The sequence below is a fragment of the Bufo bufo genome, chromosome 4 (assembly GCF_905171765.1).
Source record: "Bufo bufo chromosome 4, aBufBuf1.1, whole genome shotgun sequence".
NCBI classification, from domain to species: domain Eukaryota; kingdom Metazoa; phylum Chordata; class Amphibia; order Anura; family Bufonidae; genus Bufo; species Bufo bufo.
This window is the reverse complement of record NC_053392.1, coordinates 87,143,368-87,170,647: the sequence shown is the minus strand read 5'-3', so window position 1 is coordinate 87,170,647 and position 27,280 is coordinate 87,143,368. Positions and strand designations below refer to the sequence as shown.

General features: G+C 44.5%; 1 protein-coding gene across 2 annotated transcripts in view; it reads right to left on the bottom strand.

The window, feature by feature from the left end:
* Positions 1–27,280, bottom strand: part of ADAM17 (ADAM metallopeptidase domain 17) — an 86,928-nt gene that overhangs the window by 15,345 nt on the left and 44,303 nt on the right. For both annotated transcript variants that reach the window (XM_040427487.1, XM_040427488.1), the window contains exons 7-12: positions 18,895–19,037; positions 17,554–17,640; positions 10,641–10,754; positions 7,650–7,794; positions 5,121–5,209; positions 3,163–3,315 (exon numbers count right to left, since the gene is read on the bottom strand). In XM_040427487.1, coding sequence (XP_040283421.1) covers positions 3,163–3,315; positions 5,121–5,209; positions 7,650–7,794; positions 10,641–10,754; positions 17,554–17,640; positions 18,895–19,037 — 731 coding nt within the window. The remainder of the gene's footprint in view (positions 1–3,162; positions 3,316–5,120; positions 5,210–7,649; positions 7,795–10,640; positions 10,755–17,553; positions 17,641–18,894; positions 19,038–27,280) is intronic.

Below are 27,280 nucleotides of genomic sequence, written 5' to 3'. Positions count from 1 at the left end.
AGCGGAACCCTGAGAAGGGATACCGGGAGTATTTTTAATATATTGGGAGACTTTTACTCCTCCCTGTATTCATCTAAGACATCATGTACTGACTCAGATATTGACGGGTTCTTGCAGGGTTTAGATCTTCCTCGGCTGTCGCAGGAGGACAGTTCGTTCTTAGATGCCCGGATTGAATTGGAGGTGTTAAGAGTAGCAAGAGTTGTATTATAATATATGCTAAGGTTCTGAGTACAGACCAAGATTGTATGTATTGATGGAAAAGCCTTTCATTGCTATGTTCTGTTGTAAGACTGTATTATTACGGTATTTGGCGATGTCAATAAAAAGGATCTAATTAAAAAAATTAAAAAAATAAAGAGTACCTGAGTTTTCAAAAAAATAAAGTTTGCATAATGGCTGTGCTGTTTTGTACAATCATAACTGTGAAGAAATAGTTATCTTTCGGGCTTCTCTTAAGTCTCTTTTAGTCATACTATTCTGTTTCAGTAGCACAGCTAGATGCATTTCTCTTAGAAGCAAAAGGCGCCTTTGCTTACAGTACTGGCAAAAGAGTGACCTCACTAGCCTTAATGCTTGTTTTCCTCTAAAAAGCTCATAAAGCTGATAAGGAGGGATAAATCACACTTACAGAAAGGCAGGAGGCTCATGTAATGCTCAGAAACAGTTATTTTATTGCCCCCCCCCCCCCCCCATTTTCTGTGAACCTTTTTCTAAGTCTCTGTTACCATGGATAAATCTCTCTGGTTAGTGGCCATGACTTTACAGCTTTTTCAGGTGGATGCAGGCAAAGAAAACATCATAAAGCATATCGATCCAATTGTATCTCAAATATATTATCCCGTAGATCCATACATCATTCCAATATCTCCTTAGCCTTGGGCAGTTCCACAGTACATGGATAAAGTCAGCCTGCGGAGCTCAATACTTCGGGCAGAGATCATCTGCCCATACATCCTAAGCACCACCAGTGGAGTGCAATATACTCTACTGAGACAGGCTATGGGCTAATATGAGGTACATGATACTTGCTACTAATGTGAGGCATGTGGTTTTATCATTTTGGAACTTCATGTGCCTCATTAATAGTAAGTTAACCCACGTTATCCCTCATGATAACTGCATGTTGCCTATTATGTGAGGAGGTACATGATGGAGTTATGATTAATGTGAAGCACATGGAGGTCCAAACTGATAAAACCGTGTGCCTCACATTAATAGTAAGTAATGCCATGATACACGTCACGCATTAACCCAATGTTGTCCATTATGCGAGAAGGTAGTTGATGGGTTTACTATTAAAGTACCTCCTCACATAATCAGCAATCGATACTTTGGCAGAAAAAAAAAAGTCCAGCAACATGGTGTTAATGTTGGGTACGTATTTTTTTTGTTTGTTGTGGTATTGAATTGTTATAGTGTATCGCAATACTAGTTCTTGGTATCAAAATGGAATCGAAATTCAGATATCATGACAACTCTAGTATAAACATAAGGGTCTATAGCAGTGATGGTTAACCTCCGGCACTCCAGCTGTGGGTAAAACTACGACTCCCAGCATGCTGCATTCATTTCTATGAAGTCTGAGAACTGCCGAGCAAGTGTACATCAAGGGAGTTGTAGTTTTACCACAGCTGGAGTGCCTGAGGTTAGCCTTCATAGGTCTATAGGGTGCATGGAGAAGGGGGCCCAGCTCTGGTTGGTCCGATCCATTTAACCCTTTAGTGACCACCCATACGCCTTTTTACGGTGGTCACTAAGGGGCCTAAGGCTGGGCCGCCCAGTCTAAGTGGGGGAGCAGGAGCCCCGCTCTCACATGAGAGTTGCGGCCCTGCTCTAACAGCCCGGACCGGCAGGAGTGCCGATCTGGGCTATTTAACACTTTACATGCTGCGGGCAATGGCACCCGCCTCATGTAAAGTGATGACAGAGGTACACGATGTGCGTGAAGGCTGGCTGGGGTCTCGTGTAGGCCCCAGACCAGCCTTAAGTAATTTCCAGCAGGCTGCGCCTCTCTGGCGCAGCCTGCTGGTCAATGTCAGAATAGCACTGACATTAAAATGCAATGCACTATAGTGATAATGCATTGCATTTTAAAATCAATCAAAAAGCTGTCTATTATAGTCCCCTTGTGGGACTATTAAGTGGTAGAAAACAAAACAAAAAAAACACACATTTATAAAAAAAAAAATCTCATAAGAAAATAAATAATAATTACGCTTTTTTTTTTCCATTGAAAATACGCTTTTCAATAAATAAAATTGCAAAAAATAAATAAAATCTCCCCTATATGTTTGGTATTGCCGTGTCCGTAACGACCCGGACTACATAAATTACCCCCTACGATGAACGCCGTAAAAAAAAAAAAAAAAACTGAATTGCTAATTTATTCTTAGTTGCCACCGAAAAAATGTATTAACAACGATCTAAAAGCACCATTTACTCCAAAATGATACCAATGAAAAATACAAGTCGTCCCGCAAAAATCAAGCCTTCACACAACTCCATAGAAAGAAAAATAAAAAAGTTATGGGTCTTTTGAAGCGGCAATGCAAAAACATTTTTTTCCCATCTCCACCCCCATAAAGATGATTAATAAAAGTTAATCAGAAAGTTATGTGTACCCCAAAATGGCACCATTAAAAACGACAACTTGTCCCGCAAAAAAAACAAGCCCTCATAAAGCTATATAGACGGAAAAATAAAAAAAGTTATAGCTCTTGGAACGCGACGATGAAAAAAGGAAGGAAAACGCTTGGTTAGTAAGGCCCAAGACAGGCTGGTTACTAAGGGGTTAATATTATCATCGGTAGGAAAAGAATTAATCACAGGCAACATAACTGGCGGGCAGTTCATTAATTTCTGAGATTAGCCCCGTTTTCTTTTGGGCTGGGGCACTTAAAACATAGCTACGTACATTAGCTGATGCCAAAGCAAAGTTGGAGGATTGAGCCAAGAGTCTTTCAAGAACTTATAGAAATTCTTGGTATATGGGTAACAGTTGTTCACAAAGTAATTAGACTCAAGAGTGAGGTTATGTGCTGTACAAGATACACTGTATAAGACTGCAGGAGACCAGGTATTCAGAGGTGTGAAATGAGTGCACATGGGCAAGGAGCAGATGATACGTTTACGGAGTCAGGTCAGGAGGTTTATCTTTACCTTATTGTTGTGATGGTCTCCGCTTACAGCTATGGGGTACATCACATATTTGCCCCCACGGTCCTCACTAGGTGCGCAGTCTTCCATGCTGTCAGGGTCATGTTCAGATCCAAAGTTGTGACCCAACTCATGAGTAGTCACCAGGTCAGCTTCCTGAAAAAGGACAGACAGAAAGTGGCTTCTCCTGACTGGATACAACTGCAGCAAACTGAGATCTTAACAATAGCAAGGAATCGAAACACAAGGTTTAGTAGAAAGTTGCAGAACTGTGCATTACACAGTGATTAAAGTCATCATTCTGTGCTGATTCATTTCCTAATATAGCATCATATAGGCAGCTTTTCTGGTATAGAGCCCTAATCTCCTGCATAGACAGAATTACCGGTACTAAGATTCTGACTGTCGACAGTCACCACTAGAGGGAGCTCACTGCATACAAGGTTATAGATTTCAATATTGGGTGCCTTCTTTCTGTAGGGCTACATCAAGATCTATGTGTATCTACCCCTCCACAACCCCCTAGTCACAGGATCTGCACAACCTGAAAAAGTGGAGTCCATATCTGAGGATATGCTGGCACACATGTGGACAGAACTGAATTACTAGACATCTGCCGTGCAGCTAAGGGAGCTCAAATTGACCATTTGTAGTCTATAGATTAAACTTGGATAGATCGTGTGTCTTTTTATGTTAATACATTTGTGTTCTCTCAGTTACGAATACTGAGACTATGATTTTGCACCATTCTTTTTGAATCGCCCGGTATATAAACTGTGTGCTTTAAAGAGTATATATCAATTATATTATTAGTAATTAAAACCCACATACTCATTCTGTCTAATCTGTTTTTATTGCCTTTTCTGTACATAATTATGGGGGCGCCCAGGTTGTTAACAGCATTCAGAGATTTACTTTACAGCAGCCATATGGACCTCAGGAACCTGTAATCTGGAGAGGACTCACTGACTTCTATGGGAGAGTATTGTGGGCATGCTCTGCGACCTATGCAGAGGTCATTGTGCAGGTAGGGAGTGGAAGTGAGCAGTGACCATGGCCGATCCTGTGTTATCTACATATAGGTGGAACCTGTAACACCATGCAGGTTTCCAAAATGCAATCATTTAACTAATTTCATAGAAAGGATATATAGCTCTGACTCCTATGAAGACATAATAGATTATAAAATGAACAGTCATAGAATTTTTACTGCATTCACATAAAAAATGGACGTCCAGGCTGAAACGACCCTGAGAGGGGGGGCTCAATTTTTTTGAGATGAGCTGCGGTTTTCATTGGTATTTTGGGGGACATGCAACTTTTTTTGTCAGTTTTTATTCTGTTTTATGGAGGGGGCGGAGTGACCCAAAAAAATGGGAATACTTGTGTTGGAATTTATTGAATACATGACATGATATTGTGGTAGATTAGACATTTTAGAGAGCCAACTATGCTTATTTTTTATTATAATGAATGGGAAAAGCAGGACTATTAGAATTTTTTTTTTATTTTTTCATTATTTTAAAAACTTTATTCAAATTATTTTTAAGTCTTGCAGTGAACCTCCAACCATTGTACTGTTCACAGCAATACAGGATATGTATCAATAGCAGGCCGCGATGGGAACGAGCCGCCCTAGTGTCACCTGTGATGCTAGGGAGGCTCGTTCCCACATCAGAAGCGACGCGGGTGTCGGGCAGCGGGGCAAGTATAACCAGTATGAGGGGCATTATAGGGGTTGGATAACAACTGGGATTGCATTTCTCTCTGATCCCGGCTGCAGCAGGTTTGTATCACAGGCAGTACCTGCTGTGTGTGGTGTGGGATCATCTCGTGTGTCTGCTCCATAGATGTATAGATATGTTCAGGTGCAAGGGCAACCACCATACATGTCACTTAACACGTTTTAGATATTTTAAATGATCCCATGACCTCATGCGGAGACATAGTTCTGGTTCTACCTTTGTAAGGATGGTTTTTCCATAGTTTTTTGTACTTGTCAAACCCGTGTTCAAGTAAATAGGTTTCTGCGACGATTCACTTCTGTAAGCTGCCCGAGTTGAAAAAGAGATGAAGTCAGACAAGACATTTCTGCCACAACATAACGTAGAAACAAACGTCACAGGCACCAGCTTGGTCTGTGAGGACTACAGGAGAATTCGCCTGCTACACTATGAATACAAAACAAGGCGGCCAGCATCTCTACTGTGGAAATATACTGGAGAGGAACGTCAACAGCTAGGAAGATGGGCAATGGAAACCGCGTGCAGCCGTTTTCTTCCTGCCGATTCTCTGCACATTTGCCAGGATGTGGCTGGATCTCCACCGGCCCCCATTATAGTTAATGGTGCTAGAAGGAGCCTTATAAGCTTCTGGCAATTCGGAATGCAAAGATATCCGGCAGGCTATTGACTAGCGGAACAGCCTGCCAGATCTATAGCGCCAGTATGAAACTAGCCTTAGCTCATTGATCACCAAATCAAACTTTACCTTGATTTGGTCATAAATGAGTTTAGAAGTTCAATGGAAGTGGTTTTAAAAAGTGTGGGTGGGGGCTTTTCTGACAGACTTCTCATAGAATGGGATTCTGCAGCATGCCATGTAATGTGGAACACTCCTAACATCACATCTCCAGATCTCTCATCTGAGAGTCACCGGAAAGAAGCTGCACACAAGCAGCCAGCTCCCCACCAGGATTAGATTTGCATCCTCCACCATGATAAACTATCTGGTTTTCTTAAGCTGCAGTTGGTTTCAAAATAATAGCAGTGTGTTTTAAAAAGTGAATAAAGCATAAAATCCTTCTAACAGCTTTTATTTCCATACACACAAATGCATTGGGAACACTACACATTCTATTCCAAATCAAAACATGAAGAAAAATATATCAAATTTGTGTAGTTCCTAAAAAAAAAAAAAATAATTTAAGAAAAGTAAATATTAGACTGTTCAAAAAAAATAGCAGTGTTTGTATTCTTCTTTACAAACTCAAAAATTCACTATATACACTGAAAAATGTTTAAAGATTTTGCTTTCCTTTGAATCACTTCACTAATATTTAGTTGTATAACCGCTGTTTCTGAGAACTGCTGTACATATGTGTTGCTCGGAGTCAACCAACCTCTGGCCCCTGTGAACAGGTATTTCAGCCCAGGATGATTGGACTACATTCCACAGTTCTTCTCTATTTCTTGGTTTTGCCTCAGAAACTGCATTTTTGAGGTCACCCACAAGTTTTCTATTGGATTAAGATCTGGGGATTGGCCTGGCCCCCTCCATAACGTCAATCTTGTTGGTCTGGAACCAAGATGTTGCACGTTTACTGGTGTGTTTGGGGTCGTTGTCTTGTTGGAACACCCATTTCAAGGGCATTTCCTCTTCAGCATAAGGCAGCATGACCTCCAAGTATTCTGATGTATTCAAACTGATCCATGATCCCTGGTATGCGATAAATAGGCCCAACACCGTAGTATGAGAAACATCCCCATATCATGATGCTTGCACCGCCATGCTTTACTGTCTTCACAGTGTACTGGGGCTGGAATTCAGTGTTTGGAGGTCGTCTGACAAACTGTCTTCGGCCACTAGACCCAAAAAGAACAATCTTACTTTCATCAGTCCACAAAATGTCTCTTTAGGCCAGTCAATGTGCTCTTTGGCAAATTGTAACCTCTTCAGCACAGTGGGACTTTGCGGGGGCTTCTTGCAGATAGCTTGGCTTCACATAGGCTTCTTCTAATTGTAACAGGACTCACAGGTAACTTTAGACCTTCTTTGATCTTCCTGGAGCTGATTGTTGGCTGAGTCTTTGCCATTTTGGCTATTCTTCTATCCATTCGAATGGTAGTTTTTCGCTTTCTTCCACGTCTTTCAGGTTTTGGTTGCCCTTTTAAAGCATTTGCGATCATTTTAGCTGAGCAGCCTATCATTTTCTGCACTTCTTTATATGTTTTCCCCTCTCCAATCAACTTTTTAATCAAGGTACGCTGTTCTTCTGAACAATGTCTGGAACGACCCATTTTTCTCAGAATTTCAGAGAGAAATGTACTGTAACCGGCATGTACAACATTTGCTGCCTTCCTTAAATAAGGGCAATAATTGCCACCTGTTTTTCAAAGAATGAATGACCTCACTCATTGAACTCCACACTGCTATTATTTTGAACATGCCCCTTTCAGTAAGTGATTGAATTACAGAGAATCAACAGCATGCATGTCATTACTGTTGGGTCTGTTGGATTTCTATTACTCTACTACACCTGCTAGTAAATTATTTGCCATGTAGAAATATAATTTCTACCAAAAACAGTGATTGATCAGGTTAGTGATGTCTGACTGCTATTATTTTGAACACAAATGTACATCCTACAGGTAGCTAGCCAGCAATGCAGAAGTGCTTGACCACCTAATACACATAAGTGGATAGGATGATCAAGAACAAGTTTTACAAATATAGAAAAACTGATGATACACACAAGGACTGTCACTCACCTTTAGGACAGATTCCACCGTGGGTGTTTGGCTTGTGGGATCCAACGTAAGCAAGTCCTAGAGTGCCCATGTCAAAGTCCTGATAGGTGAAGAGATGAGCCAGGCAGACAGTGGAAGCCTTTTCGGATATGTCATGGCTGAATTGCTGCAAACAAGAAATTCCCATGACTGACCCTACTAGACCACATTCTGTATTCACAGCAGGAAGAACGGACGTCACAACCCATAAAGAAAGAGGTTAGTGAGATGTCAATCTATCATTACTCGCAATCTTCAAACTTACTTTTGGTCCCTGTACTTTGGGAAAACTTTTGATAAGTCATAAAAACCATATCAAAGGTTTTGACCGATGGATGTCTGAGTGCTGAGACCCCCGCCGATCCCTAGAATGAGGGGAGCAAGCTCTCTCTCTCTGTGCTGCTGAAGACAGAATTGAGATGGGATCATAGACTTTCTATGGAGCCCCCTTGCATCAGTCTTCTGCAGGAGAGTATGCAATGTGAGCGCTTTTCCCTCCTCATTCTAGCGATTAGCAGACGTCTCAAAGCTTGGACCCCCACCCCAATCAAAACTTTTGATATGCCGCTTTGACATATCAAAATTATTCCCAAAGTACAGGGACATTTCAAGGCTGGACGTGTCCATAGGCTAGCAAGCTAACAAGCCTGACATATGCCAAAAGAGTGTCCTCTACCTTTTATGTATAGAACGGCCCTGCAGAACATCTCACTATTATATGCATGCTACATAATTAGTTATTACACCAGGATTTTGTGCATAGAGCTGGGGACATGGGCTGTTAGATGGCCGCTAGCACATCTGCAATACCCAGGTCCCATAGCTCTCTGTGTTTTTATTGTGTTAAAAAACCGTTTTGATCCATATGCAAATGAACCTGATATGAGTCCTGTGTCCGGAGACGAGTCCAATTTTCTGAGCCCAGCACCACCCCGCGTCCTTCGAATCTCCTCCTTGCTGGCTGACGTCACAGAGCTGGAGCGCCGAAATCTCGCGATGCGCGAGCTAGCGCATGCGCAGTGTCGGCGTCATGTTAATTCCCTGTGCTGGCATCAGCACAGGGAACGAACTACGCATGCGCTAGCTCGCGCATCGCGAGATTTCGGCGCTCCAGCTCTGTGACGTCAGCCAGCAAGGAGGAGATTCGGAGGACGCGGGCGGTGCTGGGCTCCTTTCCGCTGGACTTATCTCCGGACACAGGACTCATATCAGGTCATTTGCATATGGATCAAAACGGTTTTTTAACACAATAAAAGCACAGAGAGCTGTGGGGACTGGGTATTGCAGATGTGCTAGTGGCCATCTAACAGCCCATGTCCCCAGCTCTATGCACAAAATCCTGGTGACAGGTTCCCTTTAAGTTTTGCTCTGAAGCACTGCGATTGCTCTTTACACCCTGCCAAACTCTACAATTCAGAAGCCATTTGTTATTGTCTTACATTACCTCAAACCAATTTCCAGTAAAGACGTCTAAGGCTAGTTTCACACTAGCATTCGGGGATCTGGCAGGCTGTTCCGGCTGCGTATCTGTCTGGCCCATTCTCAGCATATTTGCTGGGTTGCAGCCAGATCTCCATTTGTCTCCATTATAGGCATCCGTGTAGCTTCCGGCAATGCCAGATACAGAGAGGGGCAGACTGTTCCCTGTCGGAACGGCCTGCTGGATCTCATGAACACTAGTGTGAAACAGGCCTAATATATTCAGATGTCTAGAAGTACTGAATATGTATGCACAGTGATCCTGATCTCTACCTGTACCACATGTACTGCACAGCTCTTCACGTGTACCACACATACCGTACTGCTCTCTACCACACATACCGTACTGCTCTCTACCTGTACCACACACATAGTAACAATTGTACTGTACACCTCTCTAACTGTGCTACCTGTACTAAACAGCTCTCTACCTACACTACATGTACTGTACCACTCTCTACCTGTACTACATGCCCTGTACCGCTCTCTAACTGCACTACATGTCCTGTACTGCTCTCTAACTGCACTACATGTACCGTACTGCTCTCTACCTGCACTACATGTACCGTACTGCTCTCTACCTGTACTACATGTACTGTACTGCTCTCTACCTGTACTACATATACTATACAGCTCTCTACCTGTACTACATGTACTGTACTGCTCTCTACCTGTACTACATGTACTGTACTGCTCTCTACCTGTACTACATGTACTGTACAGCTCTCTACCTGTACTACATGTACTGTACTGCTCTCTACCTGCACTACATGTACTGTACTGCTCTCTACCTGTACTATACTGCTCTCTACCTGTACTACATGTACTATACTGCTCTCTATCTGCACTACATGTACTGTACTGCTCTCTACCTGTACTATACTGCTCTCTACCTGTACTACATGTACTATACTGCTCTCTATCTGCACTACATGTACTGTACTGCTCTCTACCTGTACTATACTGCTCTCTACCTGTACTACATGTACTATACTACTCTCTACCTGTACTACATGTACTGCACAGCTCTCCATGTGTACCACACATACCGTACTGCTCTCTGCCAGTACCAGTTGTACTATACAGCTCTCTACCTGTACTACACCGCTATTTACCTGTGCTAAATGTACTGTACCACTCTCTACCAGTGTTACATGTACTGTACTGCTCTCTACCTGTACTACATATACCGCTCTCCTCCTGTACAAGTACTGTACAACTCTACATCTACTGTACTGCTCTCTAGCTGTAGTACATGCAATGCACTGCTCTCTTCTATACACTTATGGCCCCCAAATAACTTTTGTTCTAAGCATTCCATGGTCGTCCCAGAAGGAATCAATACTGTAACCGAAGGGAGCACAGCACAGTAAAGTAAAGTAAAGGCTACTCTAAGGAATACTCCCTGAATTCAGTATAACTGCGTATGTCTCCACCATAGAGCACCCCATGCAGAATTGGGCTATGACACATCTGGCCCTCTTGCCCCCTCACCTCCAGCAGGAGCTTCACGTCCCAAGCATCTTTGTTCTCATTTGGATGATTCTTTGCCATGTTATAGTGCAGTGTTGAACCGGTCACATTCTCTGGTTCCTTGTGAACAATGATCTGCATAAAAAGGATAATAAATCAAACACGATATAAGGTGGCATAGCATGTACATGAGTCTTATGATGTCACGTGGCTATTCATGTTACTATAGGACAGGTTACAGCTTCAGCAAAAATCGGACATATTCCCTTGTATGTTCTGCAGGACTCGCTGGAGCAGGTTTTCAGCAGGCTCAGAACTCCCTCCAGATTGCTCAGCTTTCCAACTCGGCTCTCCTCCCCCATCTTAATGTCTGCTCATCTTGCCTCTTCCTAGAAATATTGTCATTCATTCCCCTCATGATCCCAGCCTTCTGCTCACCAGCTCATCCCTTTGTGCCAAAAACTTCACCCATTTCTGCTGCACCATCTGTGCCCAAACCCTGCTACAGTAGGCCCTGAACAAACACCGCATGGCGGAGCAGACAGGAATCATCATGAGCTAGTACGTCTGATAGTCACCCCACCGTCATCAACCAACTGGTGCCGCGAGCTAGTACTAGCGGTGGATCTAAATCATCCCTGCGGAGGGACCTGAAAAAGCTTGTAGATTGCAGGCCCGCGTCCCTCTGTACCAGTCTGTTAATAAGTTCATGCCTTTTGCACTTGTTTTGGTTTATATTATGTACGTGACCCCCTTTTACATGTACAGCGCCATGGAATTAATGAAGGGCCAGCACCTACCATGCGCCATTCATAATAATGGCATCATCTTTAGGGCAGTGGGGTCAGATATTCCTCGCAATGGCTGCCCCTGCAGTCCCTATAGCTACACCCCTGTAGGATACATTTGACACATACACCAAGTCCTTCAAACATACACGGAATCATTTCCTTTAGGATTCGCCTTTCTTCACGAGGCAGATCGGTCTATGGAGGTCTATTGGACTGACCGCTTTGATTTGAACGTGAACTTCCACCAAACGTACAGATCACTCCCAGGAAGTAATATGGAACTGATATTTATAAAATGTCCTGGGATTTCTTTAAATTGAACAATGAGGCAGATTTAAGATTTACTATTAAAAAGGAAGCAGTTTTTTGTCGCAATTCGCTAAAAAAAAAAAAAACAACTGGTGGACATTCTCTGCACCATATTTATTAACCATTTCACGTGCTTTTCTAATCGTTTTACGCCTTGTCCGACACGGGGATGTGACTCCATGAAGAGGGAAAGTAATTCTACGCCAACGTGTGGCGTAAACTTAGAACAGTTTAAACAAGCTCCCGATTTTTCAGCCACTGTGATAAATGTGGCGCAGACTGTCTACATTTACACGGTCATAAAGTTAGCCGCTATTAGCGATCTGTTTTCCCGCCGCCTCGTCAGATAGTGACAAAAATACCCCAGTTCTGAACTTTGGTGCACAGACAATGTTTTGACACTGAGACAATTTTTTATTTTTTTTTGCACATGGACAAACTTTTGGCACTCGGACAGAAATCTGGTGCAGGATTTAACATACTCCAAATTTACAAGAGTCCATGTACCAGAATAGTAAATTAATCTAATATGACAGCTGCGATTTGTATTCTTAAGGTGGATTTAGAGGGGCCGACTGAGCGGCTGACAGTCGGCTGCTCGTTCAGTGAAGGAGACCGCACATTTACATGCAGAGATCTCCTTCACAGTATGAGGACGAGGGATAGCTATCGCGATCCCTCATCCTCATACAGAATCATGGCTTCTGAGCAGCAGATGGCTATTTAGACGGCACGATCTGCTGCTCAGAAGCCATGATCGGTGGTGCCTGCATGAGCGACAGGATCACCTGATGAACGAGCGTTTCACTGTTCATAGTGTGATTGTCGGCACATTTAGATGGCCAGACGTTCGGGAACGACCGTTTCTGATAATCTGGATAATTATTGGTGCAACATCATTTGTTAATCTGCTCCGATGGGACACTAATCAATCACAGAGATCCTGTGTACACCACTTGAATGCTGCCTCTCCATTCATCTATAGGCCTGCCGGGCGCTGTACTGTGCTTCTCTTCGGCAGATGCTTGACTGCCGCTCCACTGACATGGGGAGGCACAGGACGCATGTGTGAGAGAGGAGAAGTTTAAAAACTTGACATTCATAGAAACAAAAGGTTTTTTACATTTATTTATTCTGAACACTGGGGACGACTCTCGTCACACTCAGCTGTTATTGTAGCTTGGCTCCATTGAAAGGAATGAGGCTGAACGGCAATACCACAGAGGACTTACAGACAGATGTGGCATTGTTTCTGGAAGAAAGCAGACATCTTCTTCTAATCCTGGACAATACCTTGAAGGGGTCATCAGACCCCCAATACAATTTTAATTATGGTCCTGAAAGTGATTAACGTAGAGAAGAAAAAAAAGCCACTCACCTATTCAACTGGCAGTCCATTCCAGCACCGAAGGTCTCATCCCAGTTGCTTCTGGACCCCTGTGGACAACAACAAGTGTGACATCCCAGGTGCACCACGGCAGCCATTTACTGGACTTAATGTGTCCCCAAGCCACACATGACTATTGAGGCCAGTGATTGGCTGCAGTGGTGCACATGATGACAGATGAGATGTCACTCTTCCTGTCCACAGAGTCCGGGAGCAACGGCGACGAGACCCTCTGTGCTGGAATGGAGCACCAGTGAATAGGTTGGTGGCTTTTTTTATGCTAATCTCTTACGGGACCATAATTAAAATTGTATCGGGGGGGAAGGTGCAGAACTCCTAAACATTTGGTATTATGTGACTAAGGGCTCTTTCACACCTGCGTTCTTTTCTTCCGGCATAGAGTTCCGTCGTCGGGGCTCTATGCCGGAAGAATCCTGATCAGGATTATCCTAATGCATTCTGAATGGAGAGAAATCAGTTCAGGATGCATCAGGATGTCTTCAGTTCCGGAACGGAACGTTTTTTGGCCGGAGAAAATACCGCAGCATGCTGCGCTTTTTGCTCCGGCCAAAAATACGGAACACTTGCCGCAAGGCCGGACCCGGAATTAATGCTCATTGGAAGGCATTGATCCGGATCCGGCCTTAAGCTAAACGTCGTTTCGGCGCATTGCCGGAGCCGACATTTAGCTTTTTCTGAATGGTTACCATGGCTGCCGGGACGCTAAAGTCCTGGCAGCCATGGTAAAGTGGAGCGGGGAGCGGGGGAGCAGTATACTTACCGTCCGTGCGGCTCCCCGGGCGCTCCAGAGTGACGTCAGGGCGCCCCAAGCGCATGGATCATGTGATCACATGGATCACGTCATCCATGCGCATGGGGCGCTCTGACGTCATTCTGGAGCGCCCCGGGAGCCGCACGGACTGTAAGTATACCGCTCCCCTGCTCCCCACTACTACTATGGCAACCAGGACTTTAATAGCGTCCTGGGTGCCATAGTAACACTGAAAGCATTTGGAAGACGGTTCCGTCTTCAAATGCTTTCAGTACACTTGCGTTTTTCCGGATCCGGCGGGCACCTCCGGCAACGGAAGTGCATGCCGGATCCCAACAACGCAAGTGTGAAAGAGGCCTAACAGCTCTATTTTGCCTGTTTCCCTTAAACACACAAGATGGGTACAGGGAATGGTTCTTATTATTTTAAAGGGACACTAAACCTAGAAACAAATGACAAAAACACACAAAGACAAACCTCCCCACTGGGATTGTCAGTCTGCAGGATTTTATACATGTTCCTGAAATAGTCTTATGGAGGAAATCTGGCCGAAAACACAGGGTTAATTTGTGGTTGACCCCCTTCAAATTCTTAGTACATTTGATGACTGGACTATTAACAATAAATTGTGGATGACCACAGCGAGATCTATGACCGAGTCCTGGCAGCATTTATACCGTTTTTTTATGTAAAAAAAAAAAAAAAAAAAAAAAAAAAAAAAAAAAGGAATCAAATAATTGAAATATACAGTCAAAATGAAAATATCAAGACACTGTGGACAGGTCCATATCTGCTACTATATAAAAGGGGGGAAGAGAACCACATGTCCCAATTTCTCTTAAAATATAGTAATGGCTCACGCACATGACCGGATTTTTCTTCAGTGTGATACCCGTTTTTAAAGAAGACCTTTCATCTGTTTAACTCTAGTCTAAATAGGATCTTACCTTATAGGGCGGCCCCCACTGATGTCATCGCACTTTTTTTTGTTGTTGTCCCCCTTGACTTAGGCCTCTTTCACACTTGCGTTGTCCGGATCCGGCGTGTACACCACTTGCCGGAATTACACTCCGGATCCGGAAAAACGCAAGTGTACTGAAAGCATTTGAAGACGGAACCGTCTTCCAAATGCGTTCAGTGTTACTATGGCACCCAGGACGCTATTAAAGTCCTGGTTGCCATAGTAGGAGCGGGGAGCGGGGGAGCGGTATACTTACAGTCCGTGCGGCTCCCCGGGCGCTCCAGAATGACGTCAGAGCGCCCCATGCGCATGGATGACGTGATCCATGTGATCACATGATCCATGAGCTTGGGGCGCCCTGACGTCACTCTGGAGCGCCCGGGGAGCCGCACGGAAGGTAAGTATACTGCTCCCCCGCTCCCCGCTACACTTTACCATGACTGCCAGGACTTTAGCGTCCCGGCAGCCATGGTAACCACTCTGAAAAAGCTAAATGTCGGATGCGGCAATGCGCCGAAACGACGTTTAGCTTAAGGCCGGATCCGGATCAATGCCTTTCAATGGGCATTAATTCCGGATCCGGCCTTGCGGCAAGTGTTCCGGATTTTTGGCCGGAGCAAAAAGCGCAGCATGCTGCGGTATTTTCTCCGGCCAAAAAACGTTCCGTTCCGGAACTGAAGACATCCTGATGCATCCTGAACGGATTTCTCTCCATTCAGAATGCATTAGGATAATCCTGATCAGGATTCTTCCGGCATAGAGCCCCGACGACGGAACTCTATGCCGGAACACAACAACGCAGGTGTGAAAGAGCCCTTATATTCTAATTAGCCGATTTGGTTATACTAGGCGGAGACTGGAGGGGTTCTCTTCTCCCTGGCTGTGAGCGGTGCGCTCTGATTGGATGCGCTCACAGCCAGGGAGAAGAGAACCGCTTCAGTCTCCGCATAGTATAACCAAATCGGCTAATTAGAATATAAGGCGCCAAAATAAACAGCTCTGAAAAGAAAGAAAGAAAGAAAGAAAGAAAGAAAGAAAGAAAGAAAGAAAGAAAGAAAGAAAGAAAGAAAGAAAGAAAGAAAGAAAGAAAGAAAGAAAGAAAGAAAGAAAGAAAGAAAGAGCAATGACATCAGTGGGGGCCGCCCTATAAGGTAAGACCCTAATTAGACTTGGGCTAAACAGATGAAAGGTCCTCTTAAAGGCCTCATTCACACACGTGTGTATTACTGTACAGCGGCGGCACGAAGCACACAGCGTCATAGCAACCAATGACGCCGTGCGCTCGTGCACTCAGCAGGACGGGTTTTCACGGACCATGGTTCGTGAAAATCCACGTATATGTGAATGAGGCCTAAAACGTATAGCATATGGAGCAATACAAGCCAATGGAACAATGCACTGATCTACAAAAATCACTGCAGGTCTTGTCCATTTCTACGGATGAGAATAACCCATTCTATTGATGGGAGTGAGAAAAGTAAAATGAATGCAAAAAAAGTGTTTTTTTGTGGCCTGAAAATCAGCTATGGCCATGTGCACAGAGCTGTCAATGTAATGTCAATATTCACTATCCTCAACAACAACAAAAAAGATAAAAGAATGAAATCTTTACTTCACCGGGCAGAGGAATCATTAGTTACCCATTAATTATTAAATATGGTTCCAGTAGGCCAAGAGAGGCGTGTAATGGTGAGCCAAGACAGGACCTTATGGCCGGTGTATGATTGAAAGTGACATTGTGTAGCTGGATGCAAGCAACGCAGCCAAGTGTAAAAGGAAAGATCCCCCCAGACATGCAGCAGCTGCCGCAGGCTCCTGTTCAGAAATATACCAAAATACTCAACATGCAATGATCCTACATATGTCCTAAGATACTGTACAGAATATTACACAGGTCCTATAATTACAGACCAATATCGCTAATACACAAACTGACCAATCGAAAAATGGACAAGTCTTAAAGGGATTATAAAACCATGCTTTATTTCAGAAACAGCGCCACACATGTCCATTGGATGTGCCTGGTATTGCAGCTCAGTTCTACTGAAGTGAATGGGGCTGAGCTAAACTACCAAAAACAACCTGTGGACAGTGGTGGCGTTGCATCTATTGTTATGGGAGTGCTATTATTTTCAGTGATTTCTCTTTGGGCGAAAGCAGTACCGTTTTTCTAATCCTGGAGAACCCCTTTAACAAAACAGCTGCAGCTTCTTTCTTCCCAAGCACTATGGACACCTTTTAATCTATTGTATGTCTGCAGCAGCAGTTTAGGGTCCGTAATCAACAATTCTTGGTGGAAGAGGGCCACTTAGTGCCCATTACATTGACCAGTTCTGTATTCATGCCTTCAAGTAAGGTGTGCATAAAATAAATGCACTTTCTGAGCACAGTTAGGCGTTATGCACACAGCAGAGCCGCATATCCTGTGCCTAAAGAGGCACGCAAAGTACTATAGAGCTGCAGACCGTCTTTGTGCTTTACACTTTACCCACAATGCTGCTAGCTGAGAATACCTTCATAAGATTGTATCCCAGAACTAAATCGGAGGAGTACAGCAGGGCCCCATGAGTGCTGTACTACAAATCCATACAATTCGAAAGTTGTACGGAGCCGTAATGCGGTTGTGTGTATGAGGCTTTATATTGTGGATTGTGTTCTAATCCTATAGAGTCCTGGACTGATGGTGCCTATTACCATAGCTGGGGACAACATACCTGTTCTATTTGGACTCCATACCCCTTCCACTGAGAGTCCCAGGACGTGTTCCTGTATATGTCATCCACTCGGTCAATGAGCTCGATCTACAATCAAGAAATCACTGGACTTAGTAAAAACAGGAACATAAAAGGTGCACAGAAGTCTCATAAAGCTGCTCCTATATGCACAGAAAATACAACTTCATTAACAAGCAATTAAAGGTAGGTTCTACTGTGCATCAACCTGCAAAGAAAAGAGGACATTATACCGTGAGATGTGATCATCCCTTATACGTGAGCAAGATTCAAGTCAACTCACAAATTAAGATTAAATCTTTCATTTCCAGCTGAATTTTTTTTGTAATGTTCAGTTTGTAATATTCTTGAAATTTTACATAAGTCTGTGTTGCTTTTTGTCCAGGATTCCCTTCTATTTTCATCCCTGGGTCTTCGGTCACAGCATGTAATGGATGGGGTCACATGTGTCGCCGTAGCCAATGACTGGTCATAGTGGTGACATGTCCCCAAGTATCAGATGACGGCGGGAACTTGCCATCTGAGGGACACGTCAACTCTGTGGCCAGTCATTGGCTGCAGCAGGGCATGTGGCTCTGTCCATTTAAGAAGTTTATATGTGGGAACAAAAGGCAGTGATGGACCCAGGGAGCCGGGACCAAGCGGCAGGGAGCAGGTAAGTGTGCTTCCCTTCACAGGGAATCACGGACAACCCCTTTAACGCACAGCAACAACAAGAGTGACCCCAACGTAGCTGTATTGTCTAATGGAAGTCGGAGGTAATCTGAAATCCAATTCCTGTCTCAAGTCTCAGAGGTCATTGCTTTCTTTGTTCTCCATGCTGTACACTGCAGCTCCGATTGCAACAAATGTTATGCAATAAATTGTCACCAGCAATAATAATTAGAAACAGCAAGCAGCTGGAAGAAAGAAGAGCTATCAGGCAAATAATACACATATACTGCAAGAAAATTTGCTTTGTATATCTATATAGCCGCTATATACAGCAATCTTTTTCGTCATTTTTTACATTATTTTTTTTATTTTATTTTTTTACAGCCTATGCCATCAGAATTTATGAGAAGAAGTGTGCAGTGCTGGGCATGACATGAAGCATAAGAAGGAGCTGGGAGCCAAGGTCGGAAGCGAGTCGGCCTATTTGCACCAAAAAGTGCCACGAAAACTGCATGTGTGATTGTAGCCTTACGGTCAGGTTTCCCCGCAGATTACACCTGATTGAGGGAGGTCTCAACCCTTTGTAATCATCTTATTGTTAAGGGACGCAAGTAGGGATTTTCCAAAGTGGAGAACCTTTTTAACAAGAATTTGTTGCAAATTCCTTACCAAATAATTGATGGTTGTGCTTTCTTCCTTACGACCCATGTACTTGTAGAAGCGATGATCGGCCACCACGAGCATCTTACACGTGTTCTTAGTGGGATCTGGGGGATGTCTTTGTCTTTTCTCTCGGTGAAAATGTTCAGGATCTGAATAAAAAAATTAAAAAAAGGCAAATATCATCAGTGGTGGTTTAGTAATGATTCTCAATCCACATTTCCATGTACAGGTGTGACTTGGATGCCACAATTCAGGTTGCAGTCAGACAGATGAAGTACAGCTGCACATGGCAAACCAATACAATCACATCATGAGAGATCGAGAAAGAATTTCCCGATGGTGAATCTGATATATACAGTCTTCCTATAGGCAGGGGCAGATATTGCATTTCTAGGGCCCCAAGCCATCCTGTTGTGGTGACCCATTTCCTTCTTTGCTGGTCACATCTGAGCACCGTCCTGCATGGACGTTAATCGTAGATCACATGTAGGTGAGAATTCAAGAGCAGTAGAATGGGTGCAGGACTAGAAAGAGTATATCATCAAAAACTGCAAATAAAATCAAAGTCCTGTAACAAAATTGCAGGTTATAAATGTTCTCACCATAAGGCTCCATTCACACGTCCGCAATTTTGCCGAACGGGTGCGGACCCATTAATCTTCTATGGGGACGGAAGGGATGCGGACTGCACACAGTGTGCTGTCAGCATCCGCATTTGCAAAAGATAGAACATGTCCTATTCTTGTCCGCAGCTTGCGGACAAGAATAGGCATTTCTATGGGGGTGCTGGGAGGGTGTGTTGCGGATCCACAATTTGCGGGTCCGCAACACACCACGGACGTGTGAATGGAGCCTTACATTGGTGTGTGTGTGGATGTGTGATGTCCCTACAGTTGCCGGTAGCGTACACATCTAGTGCTTTGGGCAGGTGGTCATCCTCCTTCTGTATCCCCCCCCCCCCCCCCCCCCATTGGAGCACAACGGGAACTGTAACTACACTACTTCTCCCTCCTCTGCTGTTCTAGACTCCCTGGGTTGAACACAGTCTCCGATCTTTGGTGGCATCCGAATTTGCACTGGGGATGAAGACACTATGCACAGCAACTTTTGATAACATTCAACAAGTTTATTAGTCCTATGTACTTTAAAGGAGCTGGGGCCCTTGTCACACCGCTAAGCTCATCCCTTTAACACAGAAAAGCTCCACCCAATAGCACTTTTGAGCTCCCCCAATCACACCATTAATGTTGTGATCTCTTATGTGCCCCCTATACAGTAGGATGTCCACGGCTTTGCTCCTCCACCCATCCAGTCGGGAGGAAACCAGTCGGGAGGAAACAGAGGAGCCATTTTGAAGAGTTATGCATATTTATGCTTGCTCAGCCCAACACATGTCAATTAAAAGGGGTATTCCCATCTCAGACAATGGGGGAATATCGCCAAGATATGCCCTCATTGTCTGATAGGTCTGGGTCCCACATCTCAAACTGAGCCGACAAAGTGATAGAGGGCGCATTGCGCATGCACAGCCACTCTACATTAATTTGCATGGCTCGGCTATTTTCATCAGCCCCATAGAAATGAATGGGAGCGCAGTGCCAGTACTTAGCCATTTTCAGCGTCCCCATGCAAATGAACGGAAGGCGGCCACGTATGCGTGGTGCACCCTCCTTCACTTTAGGACCCACACATATCTCGTAAACTGAGCATGCAGAGGTGGGACACGCACCTATCAGACAATGGGGGCATATACTAGCGATAAAGTACATAGGACCATTAAACTTGTTGAATTTTATCAAAAGGTGCTGCGCATGGTGTCTTTGTCCTTGATCTCCCCAGTGCAAATTTGGGTGCAACCAGAGATCTGAGACCGTGTTCAACCCAGGGAGTCTAGAACAGCAGAGGACGGAGAAGTGGTGTAGTGCTGCTGGGCTTCGATAACCAGTTCCTGCTGTGCTCCAATGATGGGGGGGGGGGGGAATACAGAAGAAGGATGACCACCTGTACGCTACCGGCAACACCAAATAGACTGCAGGGAATATCTGACAACCAGACTACTCCACATCCACACACACACCAAAGTAATGGTGAGAACATTTATAACCTGCAATTCTGTTATACAGAGAGCTCCATTAACGTCAATGCAGGACGGTGCTTAGACGTGACCAGCAAGAAAGAAAACAGGTCACCGCAAGAGAATATTATGGTAATATTACCGTATGGCTATCACAAGAGCATCCTGATGTACAGTACACACGCATTTACAGAGCCTACTGATATTAAAATACTGATAAGGAGGAAGGTCATGTAATTTAACTCTTGCTGGACCTATACAGAATGGAAAAAAATAAAAGTTTATGGACACCTCTTCCAACATATGGGTTTTATATCAGCCACATGGACCATTCATTAGGAATTCAAATGGATTTCATGTGGCTAAGCAGCCAGAACAAGCTACTGGTCAGAGAGGTTCCACACTGGAAGAGTGTTAAAGGGGTTAACCCAAGATCTAAACTTTTCCCCCTATCCACAGCGTTGTACTCGGCTGTCTCTGGCAGCTCGACCGTCGCTCCATTTATTCGGGTAACTCAGGACCCATGTAATGGTGATCAGTGAGATGGGGGCTGAGCTGCAGTAACCTCGTCTGGCCACTACTCAGCGCATGGAGCTGTCTGCTTCCAGCTCGGTACACTGTTTTAGCTCCTCTAGCCGTGGCTCCTCGAAGCAGCCGATCAGTGGGGTGCAGGGTAGCTGATAGAACATGAGGCATACAGAGATGTCCCTAAATCCCGGAAGACCAGAGGATGTCACATGAGATGTTCATGAGGTACACACAGGGGTCATGCTCTCGTATCCACCTACATCATGTATTGTACAGCGAGATCATTTTCCAGCATGAAGCTTGCACAGATAAAAGACGTATAATACTGTTTCTGTAACTTCCTGTTATATTAGTGTAGATTCGTCAAATGAAGCGACCATTAAACCTGAATATAACGAGATTCAGCCACATGGGAACAAACAAGATAGTTTATAAGAAATCTCCCGGGGACTGTGCAGACGCACTTACAATATCCGGCCGGTGTCTACCCAGTAGCAGACCTCGGTTTACACCTCCCCTCGTCAGGCCGGATAGGTTACAAAATCATCCGGACAAACCCGTAAGAACCCATCAGATCTGTGTATAAGCCCTGTCGGAGAGAAGTCTGCTCCTCGCGTGGTCTCATCTTCTCTGCAGAGACTTTTTCATCCTCTCCTCTAAAGACAAAAATAATTAAGGACTTGAATTACTAGCGATTTCCCTATACGAATCGGGTACCAAAATCACTCCCCTAATGTGACTGAAGTAATAGGGCAAGGCAGTGGTTAGGATGTCAAATTCCCCGCAGCTGCCCTGGACAAGCGGTCACACAGTACAGTCCGGGCATGCTGGAAGTTGTGGCTTCACAACAGGTAGAAAACCACAGGTTGTGGATCACTGATTTAAGGAAACCTATATAGCAGAGATGTTCACATTGTGACAGATGATCTGAGCTGACTATGGGCCCTCTGTCATGCGCCCCTCTACTAGTGGAATCTGCGCCTCATAAAAGGGAGTAATTCAGGTAATTCTCTAATATAATCTTTAGAGAAGCTCCATGTGACACCATTTTGTGTAAAATCCTAGAAATCTGGTACATAGGTAATTACCATTAGAGCCAAAAGATTGTATTATACCGTCCCATGTACTGATGCATGGGCAGGGGTTCCAGATGCTTACAGCAGTGGTCTCTGTTCTGTGGCTCGCCTGTGGTTGCAAAACTAAAACTCCAAAAGTGTCCTGATAGTTGTGCTGGTAGTTAAAGGGGTTATCCCGTGATTGATGTAAAAAATGAAAATCAGACATCATATAGTACATGACAATCTCTAACAAAGCTAGAACCAGCCCTGTACCTCACATGGATCCAGAGATCTCCACAGTCATTGCTCCAATTGTTCTGCTAGATTTATTTCAGGCTGGCAGCTCAGGGAGTGTGTCCTTTATCAGGAGGTGTGTCCTTTCTGCTGTAGCTCTCTCCCAATCACAGCTCAGGGGGGTGTGTCCTTTCTGCTGTAGCTCTCTCCCTATCACAGCTCAGGGGGTGTGTCCTTTCTGCTGTAGCTCTCTCCCGGTAACTGCCACAGTTTCTAACAGAAGATACGGCTGGTGACAGTAAAAGATTTAAACTGAGTGTGTGTGCGACCACCTCGGTGACCATCAGAAAAATAAGGAAAAGTACAAACAGCAGGTGGTGCTATACATTTTATTGAATAACTCTGTGGCTGTCCTAAATTTTTTAAGTGGTTGTCTCATCATAGACAATGGGGGCATGTCGCTAGGATATGCCCCCATTGTTTTATAGGTGCAAGTCTCACTAGATGTCACGACTGTGACTGATCCAGACAGGTCTGGGAGGAGAAGGTCGCAGCGACTTGCTACTCGCGATAGCTTGTGAGTTTGCTCCATGGTTCAGGGTATGTCATCCGGGTTTTGCCTTGTGAACCTTTTTGTCCTGACTGGGAGTTTGTAGGCATCCTTCTCAGGTGAGTCCTGTCTGCCACTCCCAGCTACTATACAGTGGCGGAAATAATTATTTGACCCCTCACTGATTTTGTAAGTTTGTCCAATGACAAAGAAATGAAAAGTCTCAGAACAGTATCATTTCAATGGTAGGTTTATTGTAACAGTGGCAGATAGCACATCAAAAGGAAAATCAAAAAAATAACTTTAAATAAAAGATAGCAACTGATTTGCATTTCATTGAGTGAAATAAGTATTTGAACCCCTACCAACCATTAAGAGTTCTGGCTCCCACAGAGTGGTTAGACACTTCTACTCAATTAGTCACCCTCATTAAGGACACCTGTCTTAACTAGTCACCTGTATAAAAGACACCTGTCCACAGAATCAATCAATCAAGCAGACTCCAAACTCTCCAACATGGGAAAGACCAAAGAGCTGTCCAAGGATGTCAGACAAAATTGTAGACCTGCACAAGGCTGGAATGGGCTACAAAACCATTAGCAAGAAGCTGGGAGAGAAGGTGACAACTGTTGGTGCGATTGTTCGAAAATGGAAGGAGCACAAAATGACCATCAATCGACCTCGCTCTGGGGCTCCACGCAAGATCTCACCTCGTGGGGTGTCAATGGTTCTGAGAAAGGTGAAAAAGCATCCTAGAACTACACGGGAGGAGTTAGTTAATGACCTCAAATTAGCAGGGACCACAGTCACCAAGAAAACCATTGGAAACACATTACACCGCAATGGATTAAAATCCTGCAGGGCTCGCAAGGTCCCCCTGCTCAGGAAGGCACATGTGCAGGCCCGTCTGAAGTTTGCCAATGAACACCTGAATGATTCAGAGAGTGACTGGGAGAAGGTGCTGTGGTCTGATGAGACCAAAATAGAGCTCTTTGGCATTAACTCAACTCGCTGTGTTTGGAGGAAGAAAAATGCTGCCTATGACCCCCAAAACACCGTCCCCACCGTCAAGCATGGGGGTGGAAACATTTTGCTTTGGGGGTGTTTTTCTGCTAAGGGCACAGGACAACTTATTCGCATAAACGGGAAAATGGACGGAGCCATGTATCGTGAAATCCTGAGCGACAACCTCCTTCCCTCTGCCAGGAAACTGAAAATGGGTCGTGGATGGGTGTTCCAGCACGACAATGACCCAAAACATACAGCAAAGGCAACAAAGGAGTGGCTCAAGAAGAAGCACATTAAGGTCGTGGAGTGGCCTAGTCAGTCTCCGGACCTTAATCCAATCGAAAACCTATGGAGGGAGCTCAAGCTCAGAGTTGCACAGAGACAGCCTCGAAACCTTAGGGATTTAGAGATGATCTGCAAAGAGGAGTGGACCAACATTCCTCCTAAAATGTGCGCAAACTTGGTCATCAATTACAAGAAACGTTTGACCTCTGTGCTTGCAAACAAGGGTTTTTCCACCAAGTATTAAGTCTTTTTTTGTTAGAGGGTTCAAATACTTATTTCACTCAATGAAATGCAAATCAGTTGCTATCTTTTATTTAAAGTTATTTTTTCGATTTTCCTTTTGATGTGCTATCTGCCACTGTTACAATAAACCTACCATTGAAATGATACTGTTCTGAGACTTTTCATTTCTTTGTCATTGGACAAACTTACAAAATCAGTGAGGGGTCAAATAATTATTTCCGCCACTGTATTAGTTTCAGTTTCACTTGCAGTCATTGCCAGATATAGTCCTTATTTCCAGTTCTATTCTGACCTTTGAAGGAGATCGTTTGATGGTGTTGCTGTGGAGCTCTTGTCCGGCGTGGACTGTCGTGATTGGGATCGCCTTCTCTGCTCGTGACTGGATAAGTATATCTCTGCTATAGTTTGTTTGTTGCTGTCTTCCCCTGCTGTTCTCCTAGACATGAGTGATGGTGACTAGTGCTCCCATCGGCCTTTCCCCACTCTAGGCTTGTTAGGGTGACTGAGGGTTTAGGCATCCTGCTCGCCGCACGGGTTCACACCCCGTCTAGGGTATCAGGGCAGACAGGTGCCAGCTTAGGGTTAGTCAGGGGTGGCCATACTATTCCCATCCGTAGATAAGGGTCCCCCTTCCCCTCCGTCTGGTGCGACACGACTGGTGCTGGGATAGCGGTCGTGACACTAGAGCTCAGCTATTTTTGGCGGCCCCATAGAAATTGAATGGAGGGCGGCTGGGCATGTGCAGTGCGCCTTCCTTCACTTTCGGGGCTCCGTTCCCGATACAGGTGCAGATCCCAGCAGTGGGACCCGCACCTATAAGACAATGGGGGCATATCCTAGCGATATGCCCCCATTGTCTGTTATGAGACAACCCCTTTAATTTCATGCAATTACAAAAGTATTCAGATCAAGACGCTGGTCTGAAAAATGTAGAATATTTTTTTTATGGCACAAGCCACAGGTTGGAGACCACTGACTCAGACCACGCACTGAAATATACCCTGTACTGGTACAACAAGTAGTGTAAATGCTAGCGCTTTTCTGCAGCGGAACTGTAAGTGGAAAATCTGCAGTATTTACAGTAGTAGTAAGTAGATGAGATTCTGACAAATGACATATTTTCAGCACCAGAATCCACTGCGGAGTGGATCTTACATTCGCAGCATGTCAATTGTGGTTGGTGACTCCTGTTGCAGGTTTGCAATCCAGACTGAATCAAATCCTCAGCATTTCCACACCAAGTTCTGCAGCACTAGTTGGTGCACATTTTGGCCACCACTGTGGACCCACTAGAAGCGGCCATACCCCAATGGATCCTTGTGCTAATGATTGCTATTGACTTGAACATGCAGCCTGGTGCAACGGCGGGGACCAGGAAAATACAATGATAAGTGTGGGGGTCAGACATATTGCCTCCATTCAAAATAACTACTCCCAGATTACTTTACATGGCCTATAAATTTGGACAGATTGTCACAGAAGGGGCCCTCCCCTCAGAACACCCCTCTACACAGCAGAAGGGACAAGAGATGCTCTAAATTACTGTCTCTCCACGGTATAAAATATTAATAGACATCACATGACGATGGAGACGTGTCATTGTCACAAACCTTGGGACATGCTAAAAATCGACGCTCATTAGCCTAGTCCCTTCAACTGAAAACCTGACCTTGCACTGTGATATGTGATGGAAAGATTTTTGCAAAATTGCATCAAAACCTTAGCATTTTTCCATGATTGTTGGTACTGATGCTACGTCTGAATATACCCCAGGCCTTTATCTAAGGCAGAGAAGATTCATGCTGCACTTTGTCACGGATTTCCAGTAAAAGCCTAACACTTATGGCTCCGGCTATAAATGAATAACCGGTAAATGATACATCACTCTCTATTACCTGCTAGGTTTTCTGACTTCTATTGCATTAGTACAGTAGTGCATTACTGAACCTACCTGGCCCATTTCCACAACGCATATTCTTCAGATCTCAGCACGCCGACGGACTATCTGCGAGGCTTGCCACCTGGCCTGCTGCCATATTGTAGAAAACTACTGAATACCTCTTCTGTAGGGTTAGTGCCACAAGTGATCGCTGCAATCCTTAGAACAGAGGGGCTGCTCTCCTTCCCACAGTATATGCAGGTTACCGCAGGCAGCCCCATGTGCTGCAGTTCCTTACACCGGTGGGGGCTACCTACCCCGCCCCCCCGTTAGTACATCGCTAATGTCAGACCGTTTAAGAGGGTTAATTCTGGTGACAGAAACCCTTTAAAGACTGAAGCCATGAGGTCAGTGTAAACATGGGTCTCAGCTGCAGGAGTCACTCCAGTCCCAGGGGCTAAATGTGACTAATGTTTTAGAGGAAATCTAGATGTTTCTAAGAATACTTCTTAGAAGAGGGAAGTAGGAGGTAA